This window comes from Mangifera indica, chromosome 4 (assembly GCF_011075055.1).
Source record: "Mangifera indica cultivar Alphonso chromosome 4, CATAS_Mindica_2.1, whole genome shotgun sequence".
Taxonomy (NCBI): domain Eukaryota; kingdom Viridiplantae; phylum Streptophyta; class Magnoliopsida; order Sapindales; family Anacardiaceae; genus Mangifera; species Mangifera indica.
Window position 1 is genome coordinate 13,674,279 of NC_058140.1, and position 14,353 is coordinate 13,688,631.

Here is a 14,353-nt window from a genome sequence, read left to right on the forward strand (position 1 = left end):
GCTGTTGTCAATACAGCCCTTGGTATTTATTTGATATACTTGCCTGCAAACTACCTTCATCTTGTAGCTTGATGGACAGTTAATGCAGTGGTACTTTTTGTTGTGTGGGAATTCTATCTAGGGTACCATTCCAATGAGGGATGTTATGTTATTATATATTTTAATTATTAGTACAATAAAATTTTGTATATACATATCATTTAATCACATATTGATATATTATTTATATATTTATTTTATATATTTAAAATATGTATATATAATTATATATATTTTTAATATATATAATATATTTTTAAATAGTTTAATAAATAAAATAATATTAAATTATGTAATAACCCATTATTTGTCTGCATTCGTCTCTTCGTTCATGATAACTTAATGTATATCATGTATAATAATATGCATCTATCTTTCCGAAACCCAACTGGTGAAATCCAAAATAAACGAAAAAGAAACAACAAAATGTTGGGGAAAATCCATCTGGCATCTCCATTTTTAATTGAACAAACCCAATCAAGTCTGCCTTGATTAGATGATGTATAATTCATAAATCTGGACTGAATTATTAATAAATAATTGAACATGACAGAACGGAACAAAAGAGACCGAAGGTAAGGGAGGCTGTTAGGCTAAGCCTCAATTGTCTGTCTGTCTGTCCCTATGGGTTTGAGTTTGTGAGAGAGAAGTGAATGCACGCCTATTAAGAGTTTTTTCCACTTCCACCACGTTGACTTGCACCAACTCTTAGCATTTCATCTATCTCATTCTTAGGGTTCTTTCCATTTCTCTCCCTTTTTTCTCTTCGAACTGTCAAACCGACGTGTCGTCTTTTGTGCAAAGTTCCACTGGTTAAGGTATGTTTTCATCATCTCCACCTTCTGTGGTTCTTATTTTCTCATCTGCTTTATGATTTTATCTCAAGGACACCCATCTGTTTTTTTTTTCTTTTTAATCCTCAAAATTATGCAGCCATTGTTGTGCGAAAAGGTTTTTTGATCTCCTATTCTCGAGATCCTTTTTCAGTTTGCCTCGAATTGGGTGTTCTTAGTTTATGTGTTCGTATGTGCAACTTTTTCTTTCAGTTCCATCCTTGCCATGTTCGATAGACGCAGTAGATGGTTCGTTCGTGTGGGCAAATCACATAATTTGTGCAATATTACCTTTACAAGGAAAGAAAAAAAGATGAATGAGCACAATGTAGGATCTTTGTACTGCATAGTTTGAGTTGCGAATTACTCTGAAGATTTATGTAGTTAGTTAGTTAGTGTTGGACTTTTTATGAATTCTGAAGATTTATGCAAAGACATGGCTCTTTGTCTTCAGACTTAGTATTTGTATATTTATGGTTTCTACAACATAGGACATGTTTTATATCAAGTTTCCTTTTTTCCATTTTGTCAACCAAACTTGAATTGTATGGTAATTTGGTCTACAATGTGTGGTTTTAGCTGTTAGAGAGATTATATATTACTTTTGCAATGTAGAGTCGCAATTATACTTGGATAAGCAGTGACATTGCAACTCTACACCAGAAAGGCATGTTTTCATTCAGCTATCTAGAACAGTAATGTGATTGTAGGATTAGTGGATGGTAAAACCACGAGTACTAACCTTCTTGTATTGAGCAGAAAGCATCCTGTAGAAGGGATTGCGTACTCTTTGAGGGTAAAGAAGAGGGAGAACAACCGCTTCTTGGCAATTTAAGTGGCTGATACTATTACTGATTTTGAGGAAAAGCATAGCTGAGTAGCCATGTTTAGCATTTCTGAAAAAGCTAGTTCTGTACCGTCAATGATGTTCTGTACTTTACCTCATCTCATACTATGCTAGGGAAATGTGCTGTAGGAAATAAGAGATTTTGCACACATCTGTCCTCATTGTTGTGCCTTGGAAACTTTTAAGAAGCTGGTTGAGGCAGGCGTTCTTTCTCTCTCTTTCATTTTGGAAGATATTTTGCTAATCACTTGTGCCTTCGAGGATGGAATCTCTTAAAAATACTATTAAGAATATATACATTGCTTGATGTTTCTCCTTGGTATGCAAAGAGCTCATTTGCTGGTTATTGCACCCTTATTTAATGGATATCTGGAATCATCTTTTTATAGGTTGGCCATACAAAAGAAGTAATAAGTTAGATTGAATAAATCAATGAATAGTACTATACATACGAACTCCTTGTTCAAACTTAAAATTAAAGATCAATTAAAATAAGAATTTGAGTGGATTTGTATCTATAGCGTCATTTTAAATCAATTGGCTTATGCTGGGTTTTTGTTTATAAATACTCTGGTAGAATTGTGAATTACTTCACCTTTCCCATTAATCGGTATGTAGACATATATTTCTTCGCAGCTGTCACATTTATTCAATATCTATGTTATTCTTTGCAAGTTTGTTATCTGCTTGGTCGTTGCTTCATTTTTGTTTTTAAAATTAATTTTATGGATTTATTCTTTCAGGTTTCAATAATGTCTTGAAGATTTTCTGTAGTAGTGAAGTTCCTGGTTTCTTCTTTGAACTGCTTGGTAATTGGGTTTGTCAGTTCTTGAAGAAGTGGCTTATTGGTGACCATTGAAATAAAAATACTAAAGTATAAAAGTAAAAGTGAAGGATGAGTTTGATGAATTTTCCAAAGCGCTATCTGATTGTCATTTTGACGTTCCTTAGCACATGTGTTTGCTATATAGAGCGTGTGGGCTTCTCCATTGCGTATACCATTGCAGCTGATGCTGCTGGAGTTAACCAATCAAGCAAAGGGACCATACTTTCTACATTCTACATTGGTTATGCCTGTTCTCAAGTGCCTGGAGGATGGGCTGCTCAGAGGATTGGTGGAAGAAAGGTTCTCCTCCTCTCCTTTGTCCTATGGTCATCAACTTGCTTTTTGGTCCCACTGGATCCCAATAGACCTTTTATCTTGGTTGTGGCTCGCTTGCTTGTTGGTGTGTCACAAGGGTTCATCTTTCCCTCCATCCATACTGTCCTAGCTCAGTGGGTTCCCCCTCACGAACGGTCTAGATCTGTTTCACTTACAACTTCTGGGATGTACCTAGGTGCAGCAATGGGAATGCTTTTACTTCCAAGCCTGGTGAAATACAAGGGCCCCGAATCTGTATTTCTTGCTGAAGCAGCATTGGGTATGTTGTGGTCACTTCTTTGGATCAGATATGCCAGTGACCCTCCTCGGTCTGAGAATGCAAAAGCCTCTGCTGCTGGTTTTGGAGAATCAATGTTGCCAATCAAAGGTAATCAGAAGATGAAAATGGAGAGTGGAGGAATTGCTTCTAGAACTGTCAAAATCCCATGGAAGAAAATTTTAATCAGTTTACCTATTTGGGCAATTGTGGTTAATAATTTCACGTTCCATTATGCTTTATATGTCTTGATGAACTGGCTTCCAACTTACTTTGAGCAGGGCCTCCAGCTCAGTCTTCAGGAAATGGGTTCTTCCAAGATGATGCCTTATCTAAACATGTTCATATTCTCAAATATTGGTGGGGTGGTTGCTGACCACTTGATCACTAAAAGAATCATGTCTGTTACTAAGACTCGAAAGTTCTTGAACACCATAGGATTCTTGGTTTCCTCTCTTGCGTTGATGGCACTTCCCTTCTTCAGAACCTCTGGTGGTGCAGTCTTCTGTTCTTCTGTGGCTCTTGGTTTCTTGGCACTGGGAAGAGCTGGGTTTGCCGTGAATCATATGGATATTGCTCCCAGGTATGCAGGAATTGTAATGGGAGTTTCTAATACAGCTGGTACATTAGCTGGCATTATCGGAGTTGATATGACAGGACGACTTCTTGAAGCTGCAAAAACTACTTATTCTGATCTTTCAAGTTCAGAAAGCTGGAGAGCTGTGTTTTTCATACCAGCCTTGCTTTCAATCTTTAGTTCCTTAATATTTTTGATATTCTCAACTGGAGAAAGGATTTTTGACTGAGGTAGGCTTGTTACATACGACTGATGTGGGTCAAGAGTGTTATGATCTTGAGTATGCCAATGTTGCTCGGGAGCTAACTGATCATGTTCCGGCATTAATCTCGCCACTTGAGGGGTTTATATTGAAGTCCATATCATAGAAGATTCAAAGAAATCAGCATAGATTGCATAAATAGCTATAAGAATATCAATCTTTGATTTGTCTCTTTGAGATACCCTTAGATCATTTCCTCATTCTTTTTAATCACTATACGGCAAACAGGGTGGCTTTGACATATTAAGCCAGAAGCATTGAAATATTTTGGCCATATTTCGATGCAACTGTCTACATGAGAACTTCAAGGCCCCTGCCTTCACAAATTTTGTGATGAAACAGGCCTTTGATTGTAGAGTGTAAGAAGTAAAATAATTTTATCAATGACACTCAAAACCAGTAAAATCAATTTTATCAAAACACCCAATAACCTTTCAAACACACCTTTATCACAATATCAATGTTTTCCTGTTCACAGTTGTTTATCTCAAAACTTGTTCAACTAAACTATTTATTAAAAGATTGCACTCACAGAAGAAAAGAAAATTGTCAATTTAAAAAGAAAAATAAAAACAATGGTAAAATGTATAATTCCTTTTTACAAAAATCAACCTCCATGTTTCTCAACACCTCAAGGAAAACCCATACAGGACCTGCAAATTTTGAACTTGTGTCGAAACTTTCAACTGCAATAACCAAGTCAGTCGGCCTTGGCAGCGGCGACCTGTTTTGCACCAACAGCGAAGAACTCTGTAATCACCTCAAGGGGCATGCCCTTTGTTTCGGGGACTTTCAAGAACACAAACACCCATGATATGACGCAAACTACTGCATACATGCCAAAAACACCAGAGAGGCCGACAGATGTTAGCATTGCCGGGAGAGAATAGGTGACAACGATATCACCGATCCAAAACGTGAGGGCACATATGGCAATGCAAAGCCCACGTACTCTTGTGGGGAAGATTTCTGAACAGAGTATGTTAGGGATTGGCCCGAACCCCATGACAAAGCAACAGAAGTATATAATAACGCTGGCTGTCGAGATTGCTGCATGCACAACAGAGCCCATCTCTATGACACTTCCAAGTACCAGGATGAAAAGCGATATTATCAATACAGGGAGTGTGCTGAGCAGCAAAGTCCTGAAATGGATAATAAACACAAAGACAAATTAGTTGAAAGTGAACCACATAAAACCGAAAACAAAAGCAAATAACTATGATTCTTTTGCAATCAAGAAATAGCAACCCAGATAATTATTTTGGAATGACTTCGAGCATTTGAGATGTTTTTCAGTTTCATTGCAGATCAGCATTAATGCAGTCAAAAATACAAGACACATATTTCAGTGGTGTACACACATGAAGATTACCAACCACAAAACAAGACCTAACTCTAGTATTATTTCCCAGGTCAACAAAATTTTGAAGGCTAATATGCACAGTAATCACTAATTGCAAGTCAGGGAATTATAAAATAGGCTGACAATAATTCATGCAACAATTTTAAGACCTTAGGAAAGTTTGATATTCTCTTTAGATTTTTCCAAATAAAATAGTTAACCAAATTTTAATCTTAAGACATGAGGAATTGGCACAGCGCATTCAACTGCAAAAATATATTGGTAACAATCAAATGTGATTATTAAGTGTTGACTAGATTTTTCTGGAGCAGCCTAATCAATTTAGTTCACAGAACATGAATACTAAAGTGTTTCAAAAACAAATGTGCACTTCTAATTGCCCTATGAAAGTAGTTAAAACACTTAACAATATAAGGCATCCAACATAAACCAAACTTAAAACCCACTTCATCAATCTATAGCACGTGTAAATGTGGATAGGATAGATATGATACCTTATTAACTCATTTGATTCTAATTCTAGGCAGGTAAATAACTGATGTATTGTTCACAACACTAGCAAAGAGATTTTTGTAGATATAAAAAATGACTGGAGCTATGCCAAGAGAAAGGGACAACAAATGATAAATTAAGACATTTCCTTCTGAGCATAAACATTAGAAAGGGTCAAGGCCTTAAAAAAAATTTCAAGCAGCCCAACAAAAAACATTTTCATGACAGCACAAATGGAGAGGAAGATAAAAGTACCTTCTGCCAGAAAGATCCATGAGCCTCATGGCAACAGCTATGCATGGAATCATCAACAAAGTTGTGATCCCACTAATCAATAGTGAAGTAGAGGCTGAACTAAGGCCCATATTTGAGAGAAGAATTCCAACACCTGCCTGCTCAAGAATTTGAGGAGTGTAGTAGAGAACCCCATTTATGCCAGAGAACTACATCATAAAAAGAGAGGCAAAAAGTAAAAACCCTACGTAGCTAGTAAAACAAATGTGAAAAAAGAACTAGAAAATAGTCGTGACACACATAGAAAGTCAGTATATACCTCAAATTTGAAATTTATTGTTTAAAAGAAAAAAAACAAAAACAAAAAAGTTCAAGGCCCAGGAGTTAACAGTTTGGATACTGAAGTTAAAAACACAAAGTGGCATTGATTTAAGTTTTCTAGTATGAGAAACAAAAGTTTGCTAATTCTTCCATGGAGTATTACCTGCTGAAGTATTTGAATTCCCACCCCAACAATCAATGCATGCTTGACTCCTGGTTCAAATAGTTCACTCCAACTTGGCCCTTGTACTGCTTTTTCAGATGGATGAACCATAGCTGGTCCAATTGGATGCTGTTCCCTGAGTTCCTTGGAATAAAGAGCTGGTTGACTAACCAAAGCAGCAGCCTGGATAACTTCATTTTCAGTAGGTATGTCTGCACCTGGGAGAGATACTATAGATCCACGCCTAGATCCGGGGGCACCCTCTTGATGCAAATAAATTCTTTTGAATCCACCCTCCTTCTTTCCATCTCGGCCTTCTTTCTCAGACCATTTCCATGCCAACTGCCAACCTCCACCTATTCCCATGCTACCTACTGGCTCTCCAGCTTGCACCTGACTGCCATGTCTCATGCTTGCAAGGCTTCCATGGGCCTGTGGGACCATGTCCTTCTCCATGCTCGTTGTCTGACGGGATATTAATGGACTATGCAAATTGTCATCAGAATCAGCACCAGCAGCATCAGATGCATACTCTTCACCGTCTCTAGCAAGGCTCTCCTCATCCCACTCCTCATTTCTAGCTTGATTCCCTCCCACACTGAACATGCTGCCAAAGTGAGGGAATAGAGTGCTTCGCATGCTTCCTGTATCAGGAAGCTTCTCATGCACACTACCAAACAGGGTGACAAGAGGATCCATTAGAGGCACAGTCTGGTTCGCCATACTTCCATGCCTTGACACTAGACCAAGAGAACTTTGTCCTGTAACTGGTCTAGCAACCCAAGAGAGGCCTTCTTCAGGCCCGTATAATTTGATTTGATCTTTATCAGCAGAGATGTCTTGGTCATCAGTGAGATCATTGGCTGGACCAATTATGTACTCCTCTATAGATGTTTCACCTCCAACTTCAAGTCCCTCAACCAGTAAAGCCATCTCACCTGTTCATCTGAGGAAGATCAGTAAATGATGTGATAGGCATATGCATCAAGATAGCTTTGAAGGCTTGCGATTTTGATTTAATTAATCCCAAATACATCCACAACCATACTGATACGCATACACATAAAGTATCCAATATTAAATTCAACTTATCATAACAAAATGAATTACAAATGAAAAAGATAAAACTGGAAAAGTGGAGAGGTTTTCTTTTTTTTTTTTAAGTTCATAAAAAAGGAAAATGTTTTAAGATTCACAATTAATCACCTTCCAGTGAAAATTCAGAAGCTACCATCACCTAAAAAATATATGCTGGTTGACATAAAACTCCTAAAGAATATGTAGGAAATTATGGCCTCAGAAGAAGAATGTAACACAAAAGAGAGTACGGGTTTACTAATTCCACAGTGATACTTCAAAAAAGAAAATTGAATATTGTGAATTCTCGGAAAGTACTCAAAGTAAGCAGAGATATCTAACCTATAGAGCTCTAGTATATAGCTTATGTTCTAAAATAATTATCAAAACTTACACAAGAAAACACCCAAAAAATAGCACATAATACAGGCTCATATTTAAATCAGAAGGTCCCATATTAACACAATCCTGCCTTCAAATACTAACACCTCATAATTAAATTCAGTATCCCAAGGCAACAAAACTTGTTTATTATTCAAGAATCAAGGCAGGCAAACCAACCAGAGACATCCTCCCTGCCACGAATCTTCTGCAGAACCCTCTTAGCCTCAAGCATCTTCCCTTTACTCACAAGCCACCTTGGAGACTCAGGCAAGTAAAATACAGTCAGCAAAAAATATATGAGAGAGGGAATAGAAAGAACTCCTAGCATCAATCTCCAATTTGGTGAATTCTTCAAAGACATTCCAAAGACCATACAATATGAGAAAAACATTCCAACACAACCAGTGAACTGTGGAAGTGTATTTAATAACCCCCTTATTTCAGGAGGCGCTGTTTCAGATATATATATTGGGACTAGAGTAACCGCCAAACCAATTCCAAATCCATCCAAAAGTCTCCCTAGAAGTAGGACATAAACATTGGGAGACCAAAGCATTACAAGACCACCAATGAAATAGAGGACAGATGATATTATTAGCATTGGACGGCGGCCTAGCCAATCAGATATGGCTCCAGAGCATGTAGTAATAATAGTGGCCCCAATAAGCGACATAGCCACAATTAGCCCTTCGACAGTGGGTTCACTTTCCAAATTGAACTCTCTCTTTATGTACAAGACAGCCCCTGCAGCAAAAACAGAAATGGGTCATGAACTCGACCAGGTGGGTAAATTCCATAACGATTCAGGTTAAAAAAAAAAAGAAAGTCGTTATAATCAATAGTTCAAGCAAATGAAACTTGACAGACTGCCCCTTCAAGCAAATTAAAATAACATAGATAGATGAACAAGTCATTTATGAGCATAGAAGTGACCGTGTCTCACTAAGGTATTAGCTAAACTTAAATGTTCAGCTAATATAAAGCAATTCACTGTTTGACAGTGTAATAAACAAACAGATGCATCAAGGAGAAAATTACCTGCAATGGTTGCATTATCCCATCCTTGCAGTAAGTTACCAATGGCAGCGGCAACAGCAACAAGCACGGCTCCACTCATTTTTCCACAGAAACAGTTATTACAATCCCCTCAAAACTTCTACCAAGAAACCTGAAAAAGACAATCCCAAATCTCAGATCATACATAAATTCAGTCCTGCTGAACCAATTCAACAAATAGCAGTGATATGAATCTTCAAAATTGTGACCCTTACGAAGCAGCAAATGACTAGGTGGTCTCAGAATAAGACCTATTAGATCCCAGATTCAAAACCATCAAGCAAACCACTTGATGCAATGGACAACAAAAAAGACAGGTGCACCAAGACAAAACAGGGGAAACCCAGATGTCCAAATCTAATAAGAAAACAAAACAAATGGTTATTTCATTACCTAAAGGAAGAAGCAGAATTTTTAAATGAGAGTTTCAGGTATCATCAGATGCACAAGAGTCCATAACAGTTACTGCAAATTGCCAATTTGATGCCAAAAAGTTGGTCTTTCGGTGATGGAAATTTTCACAATAATAAAGATAATAAATTAGAAAAATATAGACAAGATGATCTTCTCAATTTGCTAGTGATGAAAGCAAGCCAAGGAAAACAGAAACTGTGAATTTGTGACAGCTGCCTCTTCTCCCTCTCTATATGTCCTGCACGTGTCGGTTTTTCACCCCAACGTCATAATATCTATCTTTCTCACGGTCTCACCTCACAACCCTCTTCATTTGCATCATGAAACAAAAGCAAAAAGAAAAAAAAAAAGATAATAAATAGATTTTCTTATTTAGAGACTGTTTTCATAGGACTGATAGAATACTTGATGAAAGAGAGAGCGCCAACTGGAGATGCAATAATGAACAACAGTCCATCAATAATTATTAGTACATAACTCCAAAAGCATTTTCATTCTTTATCCTCGACAGGTTGGAATCTTGAAGCTTCAAAATAAAATCTTTTGTGTGTTTTACAACTGTAATATATTATTAAAAAAAGGAACGATTTAGATCAGATCGTACAAGACCTCAATTCATTTTATAAATGTGTTCATATTTGGTGATGATTTGTCAAAAGTTAGTGACAGGGTTTGTTAACATTGTCGATTTGAGAAGAATAACATTGAAAAGAAACAATTTTTACAGCAATGAAAAGGTAAAAAAGAAACTTACCTACACACAGAAGAAGAAGGAAGTGGTAGAGAATTCCGAGTGCAGGAAGGAAGAAAATCTACTTTCCTAGGGAAGGGATCTGCTCCTCTGCAAAATTATGATTAATTTATTCTTATCCATGATTTTTATAATTATTAAATTTATGAAATGAAATGAAATGATTGAATTTACACATATGGCACCCACTACCTTTTGTGGGTCTCACTTAGACGAAGTATAAGTCACCTTAATTTTTTTGATGACCCTCCAACTTTTCTACTATATTAAACTTGTCACCCATTGATTTTTATCTTATTATATAAAATATTATTATATACATAAATAATAATTTATTATTATATAATTAAATAATAATTTATTATTACATAATTAAATAATTAAAAATAAAATAACATTAAATCACATTATAATATATCGTTATTTATATATAAAAATTGTATACATAATATTATTGTATTATATATAAGAATTTAAATACACCCAAATTTGAAAATGGTTTTCAGATTATATATCGTCATATAATTAAATATATTCAATTTTTTCTTTTAAACTCATCATATCGAAAACCAATAAAATTATATATATATATATATATATATATATATATATATATATATATATAATTTAAATATATAGATAATATCTTATAATAATTTATATATTTAAATTATATAAAATAAATAAATATAATTTATTGGACGAAAATCTTGTACTTTGATGTTATAAACATTACTCCAAACAATAATTAAACCATTCATAATAATAATAAAAATGGATGATCACATCATAGTACATACTTTATATAAATTTTAAGATTCAAAATGACCATTCAATTAAATAAATATACATTAAGAAATGTATATTCGAAAAATGAGATAATGGGTCATTGAAATTCATTTAAGAGTAATGTTATCTATATATATATATATATATATATATATTTTAAATATATAGAATATATATTATTATATGATTAAATATTATTTTATTTTTAATTTAAAATTATCTAATTATATAATAATATATTATTTTTACACCTAAATTATATATAAAATATATATATAAATAATTTTGTAGTTCATTTAATATTTACTTGAATGGCATGTATATGTTGGAGAAAAATTAATGTAATTAGGAAGAGATGTTGGTATGTTGCATGAATTAGTGATATTGATAAAAGGCTGAAAAAATAAAGATGAAAAGAAAAGAAGTGTTTGGTACAATATTGATAATTTCTTGGACCTACCAAGTACGTATATGGTGAGTATTCATATCCACCTATAAATATTTGTCTTGCGAGGAGTATTCACGTATATCTCTATAACCTCAATAACTTAAGGTACGTTTAATTTAAACAATGTTTAATTATCAAAAGACCGAAGAATTATTTTTCATTTAAATTTTAGTTTACTCTCAAAAATATTTTTTTGACAGTTTAAAAACTTAAATACTCATTCATATACTAACTTTTATTATAATTTTTTATTAGAGACAATGATAAAACCGTTATTTTAATAATATTATTAAAATATATATAATTTTATTTCATCCCTTTTTTTTCACAGTTTTGAAAATTGATTTTCACCCTTAGATTTCAACTTTGAAAAGTCATCATTTTTCCTTAAGGTTGAGAATTTTGAGGGTTTTTTTTTTCTAGCAACCAGAGTCGACTTTCCCTACCTATCTTTCATTTAATGCTTAGACAACCACCCATTTATCACATTTGGACTACACTCGAGTGACATCACATGATTTGTCGATCTTAGTCATGACACATGATTCAACCATGATGACAACAAGATGATATTGAACAACTACGATAGACATTGTGAAGACGATGACAGACACTCGAACAATGCTAGGGAGACAAATCATGCGAAGAAGAAGGGATGATTTGTGCGAAAGATGGGTGGCCTGAAAGAAGGGAGAGAGACGGTCAGACAGTGCCGATTACTGGAGAGGAAGAGGTTTTGCCAAAAAATCAAAACCTTAGGGGGAAAAGTGAATTTTTCAAAACTTAATTATAAAGGGAAATTGTTAGTTTTTAAACTAAGGAGTGAATTTTATAAATTTTTAAGGTTTAAAGGTTTTGAGATAAAATGACGATTTTACCCTTGTCTCTAGCACCGAAAATTCTAACAGAAGTTAATCCATAGGTGAGTGTTTGAGTTTTCATCTATTGTGGGTATACTTTTGAGATTAGATTAAAACTTTGGTGGGAAATAGTCATTTGGCCTTATCAAAATTGAAACATTGTTTTGAAGCCAGAATACTTAGAAAATTTTTAGGTATAAATTATTATTATATTTGATAAAATTTAATAAAAATTAGTAATTACAAATCATTATTGTATTTAGTTAGAGACACTAAAAAAAATGTTAACGGTCACTGGACTCGGGGTTTGTTATATTATTTTATTTAAATGTCTTTAGATATAATTATTTTAAATTTTTTTTTATGTTATTTGTTATATTAATTAAAAATGAGGCCATTTTTTGTCTTAAAAATTAATAAATAATGATATAATTATAACAAAATCAATATTATCTTAATAATATTTTAATATCTGAAGATATTAATCAGATTCTCTGATATATTACTTATCACATCACATTTGGTAATAGAAAATTACTATAATTTTTTATTATTTATAAACCAAACAAAATAATATAAGTAATAAAAAATAGAATATCATAGTAATCTTTATTTACTTCAACCAAATGCCCCTTTATAGTGAGGAAGTTAAAAGCTAATAATATACTAATTACGCTATAAATTCAAGTTAATCCACTTCAAGATTAAAATTATTGATGTTTAAGTAATATTATATAAACAAATTGGTATTGAAATTTCTCGTTGTCATCTTATGTATGTGATTTAAAGTATTCCACAAGTTAGACTATGATAATAATGCTAAGAATTCAGTAAAAAACCATAATATTTACTAAGGTGTGATATGAATAAAACAATAAAAAGAAAAGGACAATGGACTTTTCACATGATTTGATGTGATAATAAAAAACCCTACTTCCGTAGCGTGTTATTAGCTGATGTTACAAGATATTTTAAAAAAATGTGTGTATACGAAGAGTAATTAACTAGGAAATTATCAATTTATCTCTTTTTATATTGGTCCTTAATATTTATAAGACTAATGAAATGTTACATTCAATTAGAAACATCTTAGTATTTCTAATTTAAATATGATTATAATAATTTATTTTTATTTTAACTGAATTACAATAAAATATTTATAATAACAATATTGTCTTGACTAGGAAAGAAGAGATGATTCCTGATCTTAAGCTGATAAATTAGTTTCCCCCATACATCTTTGAAGCCCTCCACTAATAGGCCTTAGATAATATCAAGTATGTTCTCAGCTACTACACCCACAATCATTTGACCATATATACTAAACAAACATAAAGCAAAGAATTCTCAATCTCAATCCACTAATAAGAAGTTGTAATGCAAGAGATACAAAGCAAAACTTATGAAGTATAAGACACGAGGCAAGTGCTAGCTTTAAGTGATGTCTTCTGTATCCTCTTAATAGTATGGTCACTTTGTCTGTTGTCCACCTAGGGTGCACCTTTGTGAATGTGCAGCAACTAAACAACTACGATATGATTAGGTTTTAAGCATTCCATACATAGTAGATATCATTTAGAACTGTAATGGTGAGTGACATTAGGCTTTAGGAAAGGAGTCTTGCTCTATACATCCACAGTATCTATTTCGAGAAACAAGAAGATGAATCTACAATCCAAATAGAACTTTGAGGCATCATGAAACAACCATTGTATTGTGATGATAGGGCCAAAAATTTTCTTATAGCCTGTGATAGAACACTTATTTAGAAAGTCTATTCCCATAGGCACGAAAAGAAGGAGGAAAGTGTGAAATTTGGAACTAAAGGACAAATCGAGAAGAATCAACATGAAGGTTCTTTCCCTATTATTTTTTTAACTTTTGGTAGTGTTTGTTCTTTTTCCTTAGTTAATTGCCCAAGAGTTGTGCTACCGTTTGTCAGAAACAGTGGATTAGAAAAATCTGTAAACTTTAGGACAATCGAAACCTTGACAATAGAGTTGAATTTGAGCTGAAACAAGC

The 14,353-nt window shown here is 33.8% G+C and overlaps 2 protein-coding genes across 5 annotated transcripts; one reads left to right on the forward strand and one right to left on the reverse strand.

Annotated features, from left to right (window-relative positions):
- The first annotated feature begins 413 nt into the window (after nucleotides 1-413).
- Nucleotides 414-4,168, forward strand: LOC123213544 (probable anion transporter 5). Its single transcript, XM_044633004.1, has 2 exons — nucleotides 414-857; nucleotides 2,463-4,168. The coding sequence occupies exon 2, from the start codon at nucleotides 2,615-2,617 to the stop codon at nucleotides 3,941-3,943; it is 1,329 nt and encodes a 442-aa protein (XP_044488939.1). The 5' UTR covers nucleotides 414-857; nucleotides 2,463-2,614; the 3' UTR covers nucleotides 3,944-4,168.
- Nucleotides 4,169-4,403: 235 nt separating this feature from the next.
- LOC123213541 (monosaccharide-sensing protein 2) lies at nucleotides 4,404-10,375 on the reverse strand. Of its 4 annotated transcripts, XM_044632999.1 has the most exons (8): nucleotides 10,238-10,367; nucleotides 9,626-9,790; nucleotides 9,463-9,534; nucleotides 9,052-9,181; nucleotides 8,191-8,757; nucleotides 6,553-7,490; nucleotides 6,090-6,277; nucleotides 4,404-5,121 (listed from the first exon to the last, which is right to left on the reverse strand). In XM_044632999.1, the coding sequence occupies exons 4-8, from the start codon at nucleotides 9,128-9,130 to the stop codon at nucleotides 4,677-4,679; spliced, it is 2,217 nt and encodes a 738-aa protein (XP_044488934.1). In that variant the 5' UTR covers nucleotides 9,131-9,181; nucleotides 9,463-9,534; nucleotides 9,626-9,790; nucleotides 10,238-10,367; the 3' UTR covers nucleotides 4,404-4,676. The 4 variants fall into 4 exon arrangements, with proteins under 4 accessions (XP_044488934.1, XP_044488933.1, XP_044488936.1 ...); XM_044632998.1 differs by having other exon boundaries at nucleotides 9,463-9,790; XM_044633001.1 differs by lacking the exons at nucleotides 9,463-9,534; nucleotides 9,626-9,790 and adding an exon at nucleotides 9,285-9,426 and having other exon boundaries at nucleotides 10,238-10,255.
- Nucleotides 10,376-14,353: the final 3,978 nt, after the last annotated feature.

Bases quoted from the DNA above. Each gene is read 5' to 3' on its own strand.
- LOC123213544 (XM_044633004.1), top strand. From the start codon at position 2,615: ATGAGTTTGATGAATTTTCCAAAGCGCTATCTGATTGTCATTTTGACG.
- LOC123213541 (XM_044633000.1), bottom strand. From the start codon at position 9,130: ATGAGTGGAGCCGTGCTTGTTGCTGTTGCCGCTGCCATTGGTAACTTA. The intron at 8,758-9,051 runs GTAATTTTCTCC...TTTTTGCTGCAG, and splicing joins GGATAATGCAACCATTGCAG to GGGCTGTCTTGTACATAAAG. The intron at 5,122-6,089 runs GTACTTTTATCT...TATCCATTTCAG, and splicing joins ATGGATCTTTCTGGCAGAAG to GACTTTGCTGCTCAGCACAC.